Source organism: Choloepus didactylus, chromosome 14 (genome assembly GCF_015220235.1).
Source record: "Choloepus didactylus isolate mChoDid1 chromosome 14, mChoDid1.pri, whole genome shotgun sequence".
Taxonomy (NCBI): domain Eukaryota; kingdom Metazoa; phylum Chordata; class Mammalia; order Pilosa; family Megalonychidae; genus Choloepus; species Choloepus didactylus.
In genome coordinates, this window is record NC_051320.1 from 75,823,964 (window position 1) to 75,843,181 (window position 19,218).

The 19,218-nt window shown below is 36.5% G+C and overlaps 1 protein-coding gene across 7 annotated transcripts in view; it reads right to left on the minus strand.

Moving 5' to 3' along the window:
* The window catches only part of TAF2 (TATA-box binding protein associated factor 2), a 177,290-nt gene that overhangs the window by 32,227 nt on the left and 125,845 nt on the right, over positions 1–19,218 (minus strand). For all 7 annotated transcript variants that reach the window (XM_037802780.1, XM_037802784.1, XM_037802782.1 and 4 more), the window contains 4 exons: positions 13,487–13,680; positions 12,798–12,937; positions 9,130–9,199; positions 1,977–2,086 (listed from right to left, as the gene is read on the minus strand). In XM_037802780.1, coding sequence (XP_037658708.1) covers positions 1,977–2,086; positions 9,130–9,199; positions 12,798–12,937; positions 13,487–13,680 — 514 coding nt within the window. The remainder of the gene's footprint in view (positions 1–1,976; positions 2,087–9,129; positions 9,200–12,797; positions 12,938–13,486; positions 13,681–19,218) is intronic.

Here is a 19,218-nt window from a genome sequence, read left to right on the forward strand (position 1 = left end):
GCCTCTTTGTTGCTCAGATGTGGCCCTCTCTCTAGCTAAGCCAGCTTGACAGGTGAAATCACTGTCCTCCCCGCTACGTGGGATCTGACACCCAGGGGAGTGAATCCCCCTGGCAAAGTGGACTATGACTCCTGGGGAGGAATCTAGACCTAGCATCGTGGGATGGAAAACATCTTCTTGACCAAAAGGGGGATGTGAAAGGAAATGAAATAAGCTTCAGTGGCCGAGATTTCAAAAGGAGCCGAGAGGTCACTCTGGTGGGCGCTCTTATACACAATACAGACAACCCTTTTTAGGTTTTATTGAATTGGAATAGCTAGCAGTAAATAGCTGAAACTATCAAAGTACAACCCAGAACCCATGAATCTTGAACACAACTGCATAAAAATGTAGCTTACGAGAGGTAACAATGTGACTGGGAAAGCCATATGGACCACACTCCCCTTTGTCTCGTTTTATGGATGGATGAGTAGAAAAACGGGGGAAGAAAAAGAAAAAAAAAAAAAGGTACCCAGTGTTCTTTTTTACTTTAATTGTTCTTTTTCACTTTAATTTTTATTCTTATTATTTTTGTGTGTGTGGTAATGAAAACATCAAAAATTAATTTTGGTGATGAATGCGCAACTCTACAATGGTACTATAAACAACTGAATGTACGCTTGGTATGTGAATATATCTCAATAAATATGAATTTAAAAAAAATTAAATAAAAAAGGATGTCTCAGATCAGATTCACTTATGTATCCCAGAGGTTCAGGCTTGGAAGGGAATTGAGCAGACTAATCCATCTTTCCTGTCTAAGGGCCACTGTTCCCCAAAAACATTAAAAAAAAAAAATAAAACAAACAAAAAAAACAGTGACCCAATTATTTATGTCACTTCCACTATTCATACTGTTCCTAAATCTGAAAATTTGAGCGATAAATTAGTTGTGACTATTGCCTCATTGATCTCACTGTTTTGTTTATATTATTGGCATAGAGAATTACCAACCAAAGGAGCACTTACTTTACACTGCACAATACCAAAATTAAATACTGAACATCAATTAGAGTTTGAATCTGTATAACTATAACCTTTCAAAGGACTTCAAATATTCTGCACAAATTGTCTCTTTAATATTAACACACATTTACTTTGTCTAAGAAATCTTCCCTACAAAGTGACAAGAGAATTCTTTGGGTTTCATTATGTTTTCCTAAAATTTGTAATCCACCATGGTCTAGGAATTGTATATTCTTGTTAAGAATATATTAAATACAATATAGTTTTTGCCACATATTAACTGGTTGAATGAGGCCTTAGAAGTTTCTGAACTTGTGGGCCTCATTCCCTGTATCTAAATAATAGTAATAATACTATCTTTTAAGGTAAGTAACCACAAGGAGCAAAAATATAAAACTTTATATAAATAGAAGATATCATTCTTCCAGGAATTAGGAAAAATTTTTGAAAAACAATTTTGCAATATCAGTATAAACCGTTTGTTATTTTTCAGTACTTTGAGGAGACTGCATTATTTTCAATTCTACTACATTTCAGTGTACCTAACAATGGTGCGTTTACTCTACATGTGATCATGAAACTGAGGAACAGAAGTTATACAATCCCTTAACATCTCAATGCTAGTAAATTAAAAACAGAACAAAATCAAATTTGAACTGTAAATACCCTTTCAGTTTAAAAACAATGCACCTTGTAGCTGCTATGGAAAAGTCTGGAGGGAACAGTTTGGCAGTTTCTGAACCAGTTCAACAGAGAATTACCATATGACCCAGCAGTTCCATATCTAGGTATACCCAAAAGAACGGAGAACAAGTGTTCAAACAAAAACTTTAACACAAATGTTCAGAGCAGCACTATTCACAAAAGACAGAAACAACCCAAATGCCTATCAATGGATGAATGTATAAGCAAATGAAACAGAATGAAACAATAATAATATTAAAACAAAAACAAAACCATTCCTCTGTCACCTGAATTCATAAGTTTCCAAAGTTGATCTACCAGGGCTTCATTGCACAAGGGAGACTCCATGTTCTTAGTAAATGGTGGATTCTTAGTCAACATGTTTAGAATCTTATGCCTGAAAAATATAAATAAATAAATTAATAAAAAGTTTGTTTTGCTGACCATTAAATAAAAACATTTGGCAAATGTCTATAGTTCTTCCTTCCTATTTTATCATTTCCCCTTAGGTCTAGCTTTGTGTTTAGTTTAGTCTCAAAAGACATTGTTACATTCTAAATATTAGCTACTTGCTCATTAACTAAAAAATCCTAGTGGTTCTGCTCTTTTTAAAATCCCCCAAGTATGTAATGAGGCCCTCTAAACCCAACTCTACATAATCCTAACCAACTTTTTTCCTCTCACTTATAAAACTGAACATTATATTCTCCTTAGAAAAATCTATTAAAAAGAATGCTTCTTTAAGTATAAAAGTTCTCAAATGGGACAAAAAAGAAAAATTACACACAGGCCAAGAAGAAACCAAGATTTTGAAAAGAATATAAATTTCATTATTATATTGTCTGTATAAAGTATGGAAATGTGTAGAAGCATTTAAAGTATGGAAAAAACAAAAAGATTTCCATAAAAGCAGCTACAGGTGAGAACAGTCAATTAAGAAAAGCATCCCCACAAAGGGTAATGGATTGGGAGTTTACATCTCATGTGAGAAACCACTTGAACACATTATGGAGCTACCTGTGAATGTGTCCCTTGTAGAAATGACTTATTCCAATCATATAAATTCTAGATTCCAAAAGGGGAGGATAATAGCATATCTTCTTTAAAATAACCTACCCAATCTAAAGCAAACATAAATGGCTTCTTCTAACAACGTAAAAAGTATATACATGCAAACAAATGGACAGAACGCAACATACCAAAATGGTAAGAACTGTTGTTTCCGGTTGAAATAATTATGGATTAAAGCTTTTTGTTAATGTGATTCTGTATTTTTTCAAAATTTGTATACTTAAAAAAAGTCATTTTCATTGAAAGGAAACTTCACTTCCCAAACGGTAAATGCCCTTTCAGTTTAAAAACAATGCCCCTTGTAGCTGCCATGGAGAAGTCTGGAGGGAATTGTTTTGTAGTTCCTGAACCAGTTAAACAGAGAATTACCACATGACCCAGCAGTTCCATATCTACATATACCCAAAAGAATTGAGAACAAGTATTCAAACAAAAACTTTAACACAAATGTTCAGAGCAACAGTATCCACAATAATCAAAAGGTAGAAACAACCCAAATGCCTATCAATGGATGAATGTATAAGCAAAATGCCATATAGTCAGACAATGGAATATTATTTAGCCATAAGAAGTAATAAAGTACTGCTACTTGCTAGTACATTGATGACCCTTGAAAACATCATGCTGAGTGAAAAAAGCCAGTCACAAAAGACTGCATCTTGTGTGATTCCACTAATGTAAAATATTCAGAATAGGCAAATCCACAGAGACAGAAAGCAGATCTGTGGTTATTAGGTGATAGAGGGTGAAGGAAAAGGAGAGTGACTGCTTAGAGAGCCAAGGGTTTTCATTTGGGGTGATAAAGAAAGTTCTGGAACTAGACTGTTGCACAACATTGTGAATGTATTTAATGCCACTGAACTGTGCACTTTAAAACAGTTCATATGGTATATCTTATATATATTTTACCACAATAATAATAAAGAAAATATCCCACAAAACTGGATTAAAAGATCATGGCTTGGTGGGGGCATAATATATCTAAACCAGCACATTATTCTTCAATTTTTTGGAAGAATCTGAGCAGGAATGGTGTTAGTTCTTTTTGGAATGTTTAGTAAAACTCCCCTGCAAAGCAATCTGGCCCTGGGCTTTTCTTTGTAGGAAGGTTTTTAATGGCTGATTGAATCTCTTTACTTCTGATTGGTTTGCTGAGGTGTTTATTTCTTCTTGAGTCAGTATAGGTTGTTCATGTGTTTCTAGGAAATTGTCCATTTCATCTAAGTTCTCTAGTTTCTTGGCATAAGTTGTTCATAGTATCCTCTTATGATGTTTTCTTTATTTCTTTGGAGTCCATAGTTACGACCCCTCTCTCATTTCTGATTTTATTTATTTTCATCATCTTCTTTTCTTTCTCAGCCTAGCTAAGAGTCTATCAATTTTATTTATTTTTTCAAAGAACCAACTTTTGTTTTTATTGATTCACTCTATTGTCTTTTTGTTCTCCAATTCATTTATTTCTGCTTTTAATCTTTATTTCTCTTCTTCGACTTGCTTTAGGGTTAGTTTGCTGTTCTTTCTCTAGTTCCTCCAGGTGTGCAGTTAAGTCCTCGATTTTTGCTCTTTCTTCTTTTTTAATATAGATGCTTAGGGCAATAAATTTCCTTCTCAGTACTCTCTTTGCTGCATCCCATAAGATTTGATACCTTGTGTTCTTGTTTTCACTCGTCTCCACATATTTACTGATTTTTCTTACAATTTTATCTTTGATCCACTGATTGAAAGTGTGTATTTAGCCTCCATGTATTCGTGAAAGTTCTGGTTCTTTGGTGGTTACTGATTTCTAGCTTCATTCCATTGTGTCCAGAGAAAGTGCTCGGAATAATTTCAATCTTTTTAAGGTTATTAAGACCTATTTTGTGCCCCAGCATATGATCTATCCTGGAGAATGTTCCACGAGTACTAGAGAACGTATATCCTGGTATTCTGGGATGTAACGATCTATATATGTCTGTTAGGTCTAATTCATCTATCACATTGTTTAGGTTATCTATTTCCTTACTGATCTTCTGTCTGGGTGTTCCATCTATAGAAGAGAGTGGTGTATTGAAGTCTCCCATGTCTATTGCTCCCTTCAGTTTTGCCAATGTTTGCTTCATGTACTTTAGAGCTCCTTGACCGGGTGCATAAACATTTATGAATGTTATTTCTTCTTGGTGAACTGTTCCTTTTATTAATATGTAGTGTCCTTCCTTGTCTTTTATGACATCTTTGCATTTAAAGTCCATCTTTTTTAATATTAGTACAGCTACTCCTGCTTTCTTTTTGTTACAGCTTGTGTGGAGTATCTACTTCTATCCTTTCAATTTCAATTTATTTGTATTTTTGGGTCTAAGATGAGTCTCTTGTAAAAAGCATATAGATGGCTCATATTTTTTAATCCATTCTGCCAATTGTCATCTTTTATTTGGGGATTTTAATCCATTAACATTCAAAGTATCACTGTAAAGCCAGTTGTTAACTCTACCACCTTACCCTTTGGTTTTTATTTGTCAGACTTATTTGTTTTTTCCCTCTCTCTCATTTTATCCTTTAAGTTACCCTTACTAATACTCTTCAATTCTGAGCCTTCCTCCAGATCTCTCTCTCCTGTCTTTTTTTTCAGCCAACACAATCCTCTTTAGTATTTCTTGAAGGGCAGGTCTCTTGTTAACAAATCCTCTCAGCATCTGTTTTGAAAATTTTAAACTCTCCCTCACTTTTGTAGGACAACTTTGCTGGATAAAGAATTCCTGGTTGGCATTTTTCTCTCTCAGAATCTTAAAATATATATTATGCCACTGCCTTCTTGCCTCCATGGAGCCACTGAGTAGTCAGAACTTACGTGTCTTCCCTTGCATGTGGTGAATCGCTTTTCTCTTGCTGCTTTCAGGACTTTCTCCTTTTCTTCAGCATTTGACAGCCTGATGAGTAGGTGTCTTGGAGTGGGTCTATTTGGACTTATTTGGAGTTTGCTGGCTTTTTTTGACTTGCATATTCATGTATTTTATAAGGGTTAGGAATTTTGCACCATTAGCTCCTCAAATAATCTTCCTAGCTCTTAACTCTTCTTTTCTCCTTCTAAGATACCAATGATTCTTATATTTGTGTGCTTCGTGTTGTCCATCATTTCCCTAAGATGCAATTCAAATTTTTCCATCTTTAATGCCATTTGTTCTTTTGTGTGTTCAAATTCAGCTGCCCTGTCCTGTAGTTCATTTGTTCTTTCTTCTGCCTCTTCAAATCTGCTGTTATGTCTCTAGTATATTTCTATTTTGATCTACAGTATCTTTCATTTCCATAAGATCTGCTATCTTTCTTTCAAATTCTTCATTATGCTCTTTTAATGTCTTCTTGATATCCTTTACGTCTTTAGCCAACCCATTGAATATCACTTCCCACTGAAGTGAGGTTTGTAAGAACATCTTTGATTAGTTGTTCCAAATTCTGTGTCTCCTCCGCCTTCTTAATTTGGTTATTTGGCTTGGTCATATCTTCTTTTCTTCTTTGTTTTCATTTTGCAATTTTATTGAGATATATTCCCATACCAGACAATCATCCAAAGTACCATCACGGTATCATCATTTAGTTGTGCATTCATCACCACAATCAATTTTTGAACATTTTCATTACTCCAAAAAATAAAAATAAGAATAAAAATAAAAAATGTCCATATCTTCCTGCATCTTCATATGCTTAGTGATATTTTTGTTGATCTCTAGGCATTTGATCATCTGGATTAGGTTATTTTGAAAGTTGATTTCACTTGCTTGTCTAAGACTTTGTAGTTGCTTGGGTTTGCACTGAAGGTCTCTTTTGGCACTTGGTTTGTCAGTAATTTCCAGCCAAACCAAGGCGACTCTATTTGAAGATCTGTTAAAGGCTGGGCAGAAAGGCTTTTTGCCAGTGTACTTTCCCTGTCTTCCCAGCAGATGGCACTCTTTGGCCACTTCCACCCCTCAAGCCTGCCTCTCTTCGACTGTGGCAGCAGGCTGAGCAAGATCCAAACCAGGTGAAAATCCAGTCAAGGCTGCAGATCTCCATACATGCTCAAAGCTGCCAGCCCCAGGAGTAGGGGGTGGGCGCTGTGTACCTCGGCAAGAATCTGCTTATGGGCGATGGGTCTGGTGATTCCCAAGCTCCCATGAGGAATGACCCTGGGCTGTGGGACTGAGAGTTTCAATTCTTCTGCCCGCAGCAAGCCAGAGTACCTGGCATTGCAGTGCAGCTTGCTCCGTTTTTCCTGCCTCTCCTCCTGTGCACACCGTGAGTGCTCTGGGCCTTCATGGAGAAAGGATGTGGGCAGTGGAATCCAGCATCTCTCTTTCAATGGCCAACTATCAGATCAGCTCTGCACAGCATGCCCCCTTCCTCCTGAGGGGAGGGCCTCCCAATATCCCCCAAAACCAGATGTCCACAGTAGCCTGCCTCAAGGGTGGGGAGTAGGCACTGTATACAGCAGCAAGATCTCTGTGTGTGGGTAAATGAAGTCTGTTGGCTCCCAGGTTCCCACATGAGAGCTCTCAGCTGCAGCGCTGAGGAGGAGGATTTCCCCAGCTGGCCGCGGAGGTGGGAGTGCAGAAACATGCCACTCCTTCAGCACCTGCTCCAGCCTACACGTAGCAGCCTGCTCCAACTGTGGTCATGATTGAATAAACTCACCCTGTCATTGCAGTCGTAATTTTTCTGATTTTTTATCCAGGTACGGTATATAATGTATAAGTTCTTCTCTGGTCATTCGTACCCTGGAATCACTGTCCCGGTCATTTTCTGTATTTTCTCCAGTTTTTCCATGGTGGAAGGATGAACTCTGCCTATCCTATTCTGCCATCTTCCCAGAAGTCCCCTTCCCAAATATTTAAAGCAGTTAAACATAATTTTTTCTCTATACATGTTTATGACCCTTTTCTTTTCTTTAGCATATGAATTAAATATATATATATATATTAGAGGCAAAAAAGGAAAAAATTATATACAGCCATTTGCTTCACATGTATTTAACCAACTATGTACAAGGTATCAAGTTAGATGCTGGACATACTTTGACAAAAAGAGACACAGACATGGTCCCTGACTTTTTGGAACTTACATTCCAGTGGGGGAGACAGAAATAACCAAATAATGAAATTAGAAAAATCAATACTTATGACAAATAAAGAAAGAACACTAAGATTTTATGAGAGATTACAATTTGTGGGACTTGACCTAGTCCAAGAAGTCAAGAAGCAGCCTTGTAGAAATGATGAACGTTTCAGTTTAGCCCTAATAGGTAAAGAAATAATCACAGGTTATACATTTTCTTTTCCTCCTGATTTTAAGGTTTCACCTCAAAATTCTTCAGACTTTAACTGTACCAAAACCAACAATTCTGATGTAGATTTTTAAATTCTTATTGAAGGCCACTTTACAATTAGGAATTTTAAAATGAACCAAGAGCCACAAATCTGCAATCCTTGGGTTTGGGGCCACTGTTTTTAGGAGAGATACACATTTTTACCTATCTTTAAGATTGAGTTCTATATAATGGTTACTTAAGGAGTAAAATAAAAAGTAATAAATGAAAGGGTCAAAGAGAAAAGGAGAGAGTTCCTATGCAAAGTATAAAAAATAGAAAAAGAAGCTCAAAAAAACAGAGACACACACCAAAAAATACATAAGAAGAATGACTTCTGTGTGGTAACACCTCTATGCTTTGACCATTCATTACCATTAAAGATATTTTAAGACATGGTTTATTTTTGCTCCTATGCGCATATACTATGTACTAGATGACATAAGTAAAGCCCAAGAGGTTCCCCAATAGTGATACAAATGAACCACATCAATTAGGAGGAAAACATGACAAAAAATCATGAAAAATGCCTTGAAATAAATGTACAGTTTAGACAGTAAATAACAGTGCTCTTGAAATGTGAAAGAATCTTAACAATTCCTCAACAGTATTTCAAAAGAAACCATTAGATTGAAAAGCATACAATACATAATACACAAACTACACATAATACATAAATAAAGACAATTTGCTTAAAAAGGGTCTTCAAAACACATTCTGAGATCTCAGGACCATGCATGTTAATGTTAGGTCTGTTGATGCGAATTTAAAACATACATGAATATAGGATAAACTTTATTTGTTCTGTATTTATGTACACAGTTCCTCCTTGCTGTCAATAGGATCTTAAAAATTTTCAAATGCACTAGTTTTGTCTGATAAGGGATGAGGTCTTTTTAAAAATGTCTTCCAAAGGAAATTAAATAAAAAGGACATGAATAAATGAATAACATAATCCCATATTTTCAGAAATCATAAACAATTGTTCCATGTATAATCTTTTGAAATTATTCAATTCCGTTTACACAAAACCAAAATATTATAGAACAAAAACTAACCTTACATAGGGTACAGGGTCGTCCTGAATCATATTAAGTAGCCACTGCAGTTCTTCATAACTCCTGTCAACTGAAAATACAAATAAGGAAATACATTTGCTGTTAATTATAACATATTAAATAGAAAATAACAAGTGATATACCGGAAGTTTACACTTAATATTCAAGACTCTGCTTTAGCTGGATTTCCATTGAGAGTTGAAGGCTGTAGGTTACTACTTTTACTTTTCATGCAATGGGTCACATTGTAAAGTTTATAAGCAATATGCTATTTATAGGTAAAACAGAAAATTACAAATCAGAGTTGAAGGCTGTGACAACTTCTTACTTTTTTCATGCAACACTACTCTGTAAATTTTCTAAGGATTATAAAAACATATCAAGTGCATTATTTTTCTCTAACACTTGTATCAATGGCAAACACAACATAAAACAAATTATAATTTAATATAAAGAGCTCTAAATCAGAGATGATCTCCTCTAATTAGACAAAATTAGCTTAAATAAAATTTCTTTCTAGATGCTTAGATGAAATTATAAAGAAGTTTGCTATCCAATAGTATCTCAACTACATTACACAGAATGTTCAACTGTTTTTCCTCAAGTGATTTCTCCCACTTAAGACTCAAGAGAAAGCTTAGCTTTTCAACATAACATAAAAGGCAATCACAAAAATAGTGCTCTGCATATAAATGACATAATTAAAATTATTATTTCCATTTACCTTTTCAACAAGTTTTGCATTTGTGATCTGAAAAGCTTTCCTTTATTTTTAGAATTTTATTTCCAATTTTTTTTTTTTTTTTTTTTTTTGTCATTCGACCACCAAAATATAAACGAACAATTTAGCAACCACTATGGTCTAGATTCGTGGATCACATTTAAACACCACTGAATTACATTTCACTTATTAGTTTAACATTCTTCTGGAAAAATATTTAGCATTCTTTTTAATCTCAGGTAGTACTAATTCCTGAAATTATCTTTATGTTTATGAGACAGTGAACATCATTCATACATCTTGGGAAAGTATTGGGAATACTGACATAGTTGAATGCTAAAACTAAAACTATCTTGAATGACAGTAAAAGCAAATCAAAGCTTGTTTACATAGCTTTGTCCTTCATAACCCACTCATATTACAAGTAAATTCAGAGCCAAATTTGTTTCAAGAATTAAATTTGCTTCCCGTGTAATCCTTTTCTTAATTATATGTTATATTAATTATCATCTAAGTCCTGCCTATCCCTTTTCTCTAGTAAAAATTCATACATTTAACCAATTGAACCTCCTGCAAATCAAAATCTAATTGGTGTGCTTTTTAGGAACAAAATCAACTTCAAACAAGTTCTAGAAGGGTGTTTCTAATACAACCCTTCTATAACACCTATAAATGTTTATCTAGCAGTGAATAATACTAGCACTTATTTTAAATTCTGAGACCAGGAACATGATATCCATTATTATTTGGTGGATCTCAAGACTTCACTGGTAAAATGTCAAAACAAAACTGCAGACTAATACAGGGTTATTTAATTTAATTTAATTTTTTTTGCCAAGAAATATATTTTCAAAAATCACTATTTTCACCATCACTTCTTAAAAGAAAGGCTATTTTAACATTTAATAAAAAGGAAAAACAAACAACAGAACTTTCTGAACTTAAGCCAACAAATATATACACACTATATTGTTTTTACCTTTTCTTTACTTTCTGATTATAAACCAGTATTCTACTGAAATTTTCAGAAAATTGTAAAGATTTGAGTATATTTTTCACTACCTAACATTTTAAAAATTTACCAATATCTTTACTAAAGTACTTGTCCTCATCCTCTCCTCTTTACCCATAGTCAGATGAGAAGTTTGGCATACTTGTATTTCTTTACCATATCTAGTGCTATAATCTCAAAGTTTAGATGTAGATTCATATTCCTTTTACTTGCATATCATTTTTAAGAATTATTTTTGAAATTTGTATTAAATTTTACAATTTTAACAAATATTTAAGCTTAACTATTTTACAAGCAGAACTGCCATCACCAGTTCTTTTACACTTTTGCCAAACATGAGTTATTTTTATTTACTTTCAAGTCAGCTGAAAAAAATCTTTAAGAATTTTGTTTTCAAGAATGCTAGATAGGAGATGTTCTTCTAAGTCTCCAGGGTTACATGGGAGTCAAGGTAGAGCATCTTAGGTCATTTTCCCTAAAAATTATGGAACTGTTGGTTTACCATCTTCTCATTTTTCATAATCTGAAGTTAGATACCAGACTAACCTTTTACCTTGTGAAATAACTCATTTCTGATATCCCTAAATCTTACAAATTTTTTACGTAATCTTAAAACATAAAACTTATTAGCATCTAGCTTAGGTCAGTTTCATTTACTGGTAGATAGCCAAGAATTGTGTGGAGCAGCCACGTCAGGGTAATCTGTGATCAGTCACGCATCGTACAACAATCTGGTACGTGTGGAGTGGCTGACATCGCAGTGAAACCTGTAAGTTTCAACATCCTTTCTTGATGAAAACACTTCAAAGGATAGGAACAGAAGAAAACTTTCTCAATATGATAAAGACAATATATGAAAAACACACAGCTAACATCATACTCAATGGGGAAAGGCTGAAAGCTTTCCCTCTAAGATCAGGAAAAAAGACAGGGATGCCCACTGTCACCACTGTTATCCAACATTGTGCTGGAAGTTCTAGCTAGAGCAATTAGGCAAGAAAAAGAAATAAAAGGTAATCAAATTGGAGAAGAAGTAAAACTTTCACTGTTGGCAGATGACATGATCCTCTATGTAGAAAATCCAGAAAAATCGACAGCAAAGCTACTAGGGCTAATCAATGAATACAGCAAAGTGACAGGCTACAAGATCAACATGCAAAAATCAGTAGTTTTCCCATACACAAGTAATGAGCAACAGGAGGAGGAACCCAAGAAAAAAATTCCATTTACAATAGCAACCAAAAGAATCAAGTATTTAGGAATTAATTTAACCAAGGCTACAAAAGACCTATACAGAGAAAACTGTAAGAAACTGCTAAAAGAAATTGAATGAGACCTAAAAAAATGGAAGAACACACCGTATCCATGGATTGGAAGACTAAATATAGTTAAGATGTCAATTCTACCTAAACTGATTTATACATTCAATGCAATATAATTAAAATCCCATTAATTTACTTTGCAGAAATAGAAAAGCCAATAACCAAATATATTTGGAAGGGCAAGGTGCTCCAAATAGCCAAAAATGTCTTGAGGAAGAGGAATGAAGTGGGAGGTCTCACACTACTTTGACTGTGGTGATGAAAGCAAAACTATATGATGATACTGTGCACAAATGATTGCACACTTTGAATGATTGTATGTTATGTGATTATATCTCAATAAATTGCATAAAAATAACAATGTGTAATTAAAGCTATAGAATGACAAAGTGACTTCTGGGGAAGGCCAAAGATATCTATAATTTTATTTTTTCCCTCAATATTTTTTATACAGATTCTATATTCACCAAAAACACTTTCTAAATCAGTGAGTAAAGATTTTAAAATTAAAATATCTGTACTGTAAATAATATTTGAAAACCCACTGATATAAGACTAGCTTTAAAAAGTAAATCTTCTAAAATGATATGAGCATGTATTTCTAAAATATTACCTTTAGTATAATCAACAACTGCTTCCAAAGCTGCTATTCTAATGTCCACAAAGTGGCCATACTCAGCATAAGATTTAAAAAGAGACGGATCACTTGGAACATGTCCATTCTTTTGCAGCACCCGTATGGCTCGCAAACAACTAGAAAAAAAATATTTACAGTTACTTTTAAATACTTTTAAAAAATATTTTGAAACAAATTTGCTGATTTTTCCTCAGCATTAGAGTTGTAGCAGTAAACTGGAATATTGATGTAATTTAAATTTACCTTTCAATCCTGTAATGTTAAATTTCTGCAACGATCATAAAAATTCAAAATTAATAGCAAAATCCTCTTAAAAGAAAACAAACTCCAAAACTTGTTTGGAAACTCAAAGTTTTAAGTATCATTATAAGGCTTCTAATTACAACAAACACACTCTTCAGAAAAAAATTACTTAACATGCAATATAATTTAAAATATAAGCTTAAATAATTAAAAATGTATATATATATAGTTACTGAGGGAAAAAATTTAGGACATTTTCCAAAATATTAACAATTTATTATGAATGGTAAAATCACACAGGATTTTAATTTCCTTCTTTTACTTTACTATCCGCTCTCAATATTCTATAATAAGGATAAATTTCTTTTTTATAGTTATAAAAATAAATAACTTTAAAAAAGAAGTAAAGAATTTAATCATACCTGACAGTGATGGTATGTCTATAACTGGGAAGAAGTTTTTCCATATTCAAAAACCTGGTGATTTCTTCAAGAATAAGTCGCACATCAGGGTTTAAGTTATCCAAAGTTCGAACTTCATTATTCACACTGACTGCAGGTGTAACAGAGTTGGCAAGGGCATCAATCATTTCTGCACGATAATAGTTATCTGAAAACTAAATAAAATAATTTAAGAGTAGATAAAATTCACAATTCTGCTAAAAATTGATAATACGTGTACAACTTAAAAACAAAATGTATCTGAAAAATAAACAAGAGCTCTGGTAAATACTGAACTCTGTATTTTATAGAGCTGTACACTGGAAAACAAAGAGAAAAAAGGTTCACTGATCAGTGATACATTAATTTACCGAACAAATATTTTCTACCTGTAAGGCACTCTTATACTGCCTTTTATAGTACCTTACACACAGATTCCTCTAGAAGGAGGACCACAGCCTACAAATCCTACTTGAAACCAGAAGGCTTCATATCAGTTATTTAGTGCTATACACTCATATGCAAGCATAAACCAAGGATCACCAGACATATGAGGAAAGCATCAATATAATAAAGGGAAACCAGAACAAAGAGAAAAAAGCAAGTCAGAGGAAACAGAGTATGCAAGGAAAAGAAAATTGGTAGGGGAGGAAAAACTATCATTAATACTGTCTGAGAAATAACCAATATTATGGGATCTAACAGCAGCACAACACTCATTTAAAAAAGAACTATGCAGAGAATAATGGAAATTAAGTAAGAAAATAAGATTGAAGAAATCCCCAAAATTTTCAGCAAAAAGAAATAGAAAAAAGGAAAGAAAACACAAGGACATTGAAGGGCTGGTACAGGAGACATACCATATGAATAATAAGAGTTCTAAAAAGAGAAACAGAGAAAATGGGGGAGGAAGCTATTGAAAAAATGAATTTCATAACCTTCTAGAGCTGAAAAACCATGAGATTCTAGATTCAAAAGGACCACTGATCAATCACCCAACCCAATTTTGTTGACAATTCAAAGGGAAAAACTTGGTGAAATTTCAGGACACCCAGGGAAAAAAAGAGGGTTTGCTACATTCCAGGGAAAAAACATGTTGTATACAAAAGACCAAAAATCAAAAGGGAACTGAGCTTCTCTCAATAACACTTTCAAAGATAAGGGAATAATGGCTTTGAAACTCTGAGGGAAAGTAGTTTTGTACTAAGAATTTTATGCCTAGCTAAGCCATCAACTAAGTGTAAGAACAGAATAAGACCACCTTCAGCAAAATGGCAGAGTAGTGAGGTGTGGGTCTTAGTTACTCCTCTGGGGCATTTGGTAGATAGCCAGGAACTGCATGGGCCAGGCACCACAGAGGAACTGGAGTTTGGACATACTTCATACAACATTGACAAATGCATGGAACAGCTGAGATCAGCAAAATCTGTAAGTTCTCGTGGCCAGGGGGTCCACGCCCCTCCCTGCCAGGCACAATCCTGAGGGAGGAGGGGCTGTTGGTGCTGGGAACCAGGAGGAAGAACCACAGTTGCAACACCAATTAAAAAACTCAGACTGCTAAACAAAAACTCCAACTGTAGATAAACTGAGACTAGACACCAGAGAATCTGAGAGCAGTCGGTCTGGCGGAGAGGAGATAGGGCAAGCAAAAACAGCAAAAATAAAAATAAAAACAGACTTTTGGAGTTGGGTGCGGTCGCAGTTGACTCGTCTGGGGGGGGGGTGGCGGCCGGTTGCTAAATCCTAGGCTCTCAGGATTGCTCGGAGGGTACCGGCGGCGGGGGCTCTTTCCCGGAGGCGAGGGCGAGGCGGGGGACTGGGCCCGGTCCCCGGCGGTGGCGTGCAAGGTGTGGAGGGCGGCGAGAGGAAACAGGCGGGACAGGTTTCTTTGAGGGTGAGGAAGCCAAGAGAGTTTATTAGGGGAGAGTACAAGCTTATATCGGGCGGTTTAGAGGGCGGGGTAGCTGTAGAGGTTAAAGGCTTGGATTGGTTCTGAGAGGGCACGGAGGTTGTTTGAAAAGGGGCGGGAGTTGCTCCGGTAACGAAGAGGGTGGAGGGTGCGGGTAAGGCACGGGGGGGGGTTTTCTCCGGCAAGCCCTCCCCAACGGTTGTACTTTGGGGTGAGGAAATGGGGCCTGCATTCGGCTCCACTTTCTCAGGCCCGGGGGGCCATGGAGGGCGCTACCACCCGTGCCCCACTACCTTTCCTAGGGGCTGATCAGTTCCCCTGGCCCAGGCCCGCCAAGTCGGAACTCGATAACAGTGTCCCGCAGTTGGGGGTGAACATCATACGGAGAAGGGCCTGGTTCAAACAGAATCAGGCACATATGCAAACCCAGGGGGCCAAGGCCCTTCTCTGAAAAGCCTGTTTTTCTGGTTTGCTGATTCTTCCTTAACCGCCCTCAACTCCCTGTCTTTTTGGATTTCAATAGCCCATCAGAACTGCAAGGACTGTAAATACTGTATGCTGGGCCCTTATTTTTCCGTTTTCTTTCCTTTTCTCTCTCTCTCTCTTTTTTAAAATAACTATTCTAAGAAGCCCATTACAGAAAGCCTCAAAGACTTGCAATTTGGGCCCAGGCAAGAGCAGAGCTAAGACAGCTCTGAGAGACAAAGCAATAAGTCTAGTGGCGGAGAAAATTCGCTGAAGACCATAACTTCCCAAGAAAAGGGGGGCATGGCCCAGCTCCGGAGGCAGCCCTCCTCTGGGGAACTGAAGACCCGAAGGGCTGGAATTCAGAAACCAGCTTCGGTTAGCCACATCCCCGACAGGGTCAGGGTCACCAGGAGAACTAAAGGCTCCATACCTCCTCACACTGGTGGGGGAGCTGCGGGTTCGCAAGCACCACCTGCTGGACAGCATAGGAAAATCAGAGTATGAAGGCCTCACAGCAGGGTCTCATTCTCAAGGAAACACCACACCCTCCTCCTGAGACCTGGGCCTCTCTGACTGGGAAAACCTGACTGGGGTTGACCATATATGAGGAGACCCTCACACAAAAAGGCTACACAGAGGCAGGGCAAGAAACAGAAACAAGAAGTGAAAAACTCTGATCAACTAAATAGAACCTAAGTTAGAGGCCTAGAATAAGCTGAACTAAACACCAAAGGTTAGAGAACAATGCCAGCCAACAAGAAAACTCTAGGTAAAAGAGTGAAAATGAGCTTCAGAATAAACTAATCAAGAAAGTCAGATGCCTGAACAGCTTAAGATAACAAGCCATACAAGAAAACACGAACATATGGACCAGCTAAAGGAACAAACTAATAGTTCAACCGAGATACGGAGTTGAGGCAACTAATGCTAAATCAATTCAATGAACTGAAGGAAGAACTAATTAAAGATGTTCAAACAAATCTCCTAAATGAATTCAAAAATCAAGTCAATGAACTGAGGGAAGATATAGCAAAAGAGATGAAGGATATAAGGAAGACACTGGATGACCATAAAGAAGTCATAACTTAAAAAAACAAATGGCAGAACTTATGGGAATGAAGGGCACAATGGAGGAGATGAAAATGACAATGGAGAGATACAACAGATTTGAACAGGCGGAAGAAAGGATCAGTGAATTGCAAGACCAGACATTTGAATTCATACACATAAAAGGGGCAGAAAGAATAATAGAAGAAATACTCACTGAAAATTTCCCATCTCTTATGAAAGACAGAAAATTACAGATTCAAGAAGTACAGCACAACCCAAACAGAATAGACCCCAACAGACTTACTCCAAGACAATTACTGATCAGATTGTCCAATAACAAAGGTAAAGAGAGAATTCTGAAAGCAGCAAGAGAAAAGCAATCCATCATATACAAGGGAAGCTTGATGAGACCATGTACAGATTTCTCCGCAAAAACCATGGAGGTGAGAAGACAGTGGTATGATATATTTAAGATGCTGAAAGAGAAGAACTGCCAACCAAGAATTCTATATCCGGCAAAACTGTCCTTCAAAAATGAGAGAGATTAAAATATTTTCAGACAAGCAGACACCAAGAGAATCTGTGAATAAGAGAGTGGCGCTACAAGAAATACGAAAGGGAGTGCTACAGGCTAATAGGAAAAGACAGGAGAAAGAGGTTTGGAGAAGAGTGTAGAAATGAAGATCATCAGGAAGAGTAAAAAGAGACAGAGGAAAAAATAAGACATGACATACGAAATCCAAAAGACAAAATGATAGAAGAAAGTACTGCCCTTACAGTAGTAACTCTAAATGTTAATGTATGAAACTCCCCACTAAAAAGACAGAGTGGCTGAATGGATTAAAAAAACAGGACCCATCTATACGCTATCCACAAGAAACTCACTTTAGACACAAGGACAAAAATAGGCTGAAAGTGAAAGGTTGGAAAAAGATAATTCATGCAAGCAGCAACCAGAAAAAACGGGAGTAGCTATATTAATATCAGACATATTAGACTTCAAAAGTAAAACAATTAAAAGAGACAAAGGACACTATATATTAATAAAAGGGTCAATTCATCAATAAAACATAACAATCATCCATATTTATGCATGAAGCCAGAGTGCCCCAAAATTCATGAGGCAAACACTGAGAACACTGAAAGGAGAAATAGATAACTCTACAATAGTTGGAGATTTCAATACACCACTCTCATCAGTGGATAGAACATCTAAACAGAGGATCAATAAGGAAACAGAGTTGTTGAATTGTATGACAAATGAACTAGATTTGACAGACATCTACAGAACACTACACCCCACAACAGCAGGATACACGTTTTTCTCAAGTGCTCATGGAACATTCTCTAGGATAGGCCACATGCTGAGTCACAAAGTAAGCCTCAACAAATTTAAAAATATTGATATTGTAAAAAACACTGTCTCGGAGAGACGCTTAGAGAAAAAACGCCCAGAGACATTTTGGAGACAGCTGTTGAAACCAGAACCAGGAGAGAAGCTAAGCCATGAAACCCAGAGCTTGCCCCAGGAGAAGCAAGCAAAGACCCACAATAGCTAAGATGGAAGCCACAGACATTTTGGAGAAGGCATTTTGAAACCAGAAGCCGGGAGAGAAGGGCCAGCAGAGGTCACCATGTGCCTTCCCATGTGACAGAGGAACCCGGGATGCCACCGGCCTTTCCTCACAGAAGGTATCTGCCTCTTGATGCCTTAATTTAGACATTTTCATGACCTTAGAACTGTAAATCTGTGAACTAATAAATCCTCATTGTAAAAGCCAATCCATTTCTGGTATTTTGCATTCCAGCAGCTTTAGCAAACCAAAACATCCCTAACATATAAGAAGCTTTTACGAAGAAATATAAAAGATGCTTCTACTATATAAAAAACTAATGATAGAGGAAAGAATCCAAGATGGTGGCTAGGTAAGACAGGGCAAAAAAACACCTCCGTGAAAAATACTACAATAAAGTCAGAAAGCGACCCAGAACACAAGTTCCAGCAATACACCAGCCGGACAAGGTCTGCTAAATCCAGAGGGACTGTGCATTTGGTAAAACCGGGAGTCTGCATTCTGAAACGAGTGAGTGAGCTGGCTGAAAGTCTGGCAGCCGTGCTGCGGTGTGAGAAAATCGTGGGTTGGTGTTTGGAGATGTACTAGTTCTTAAAAAAAAAAAAAAAAAAAAAAAACAAAAACCCAGGAGCAGCTGCAGATACAATGGAGAGAACGGCACAGTGAAGCACAGCAGGCGCAGGCTGTAACAACACCTTGGTGTCTAGCATGGA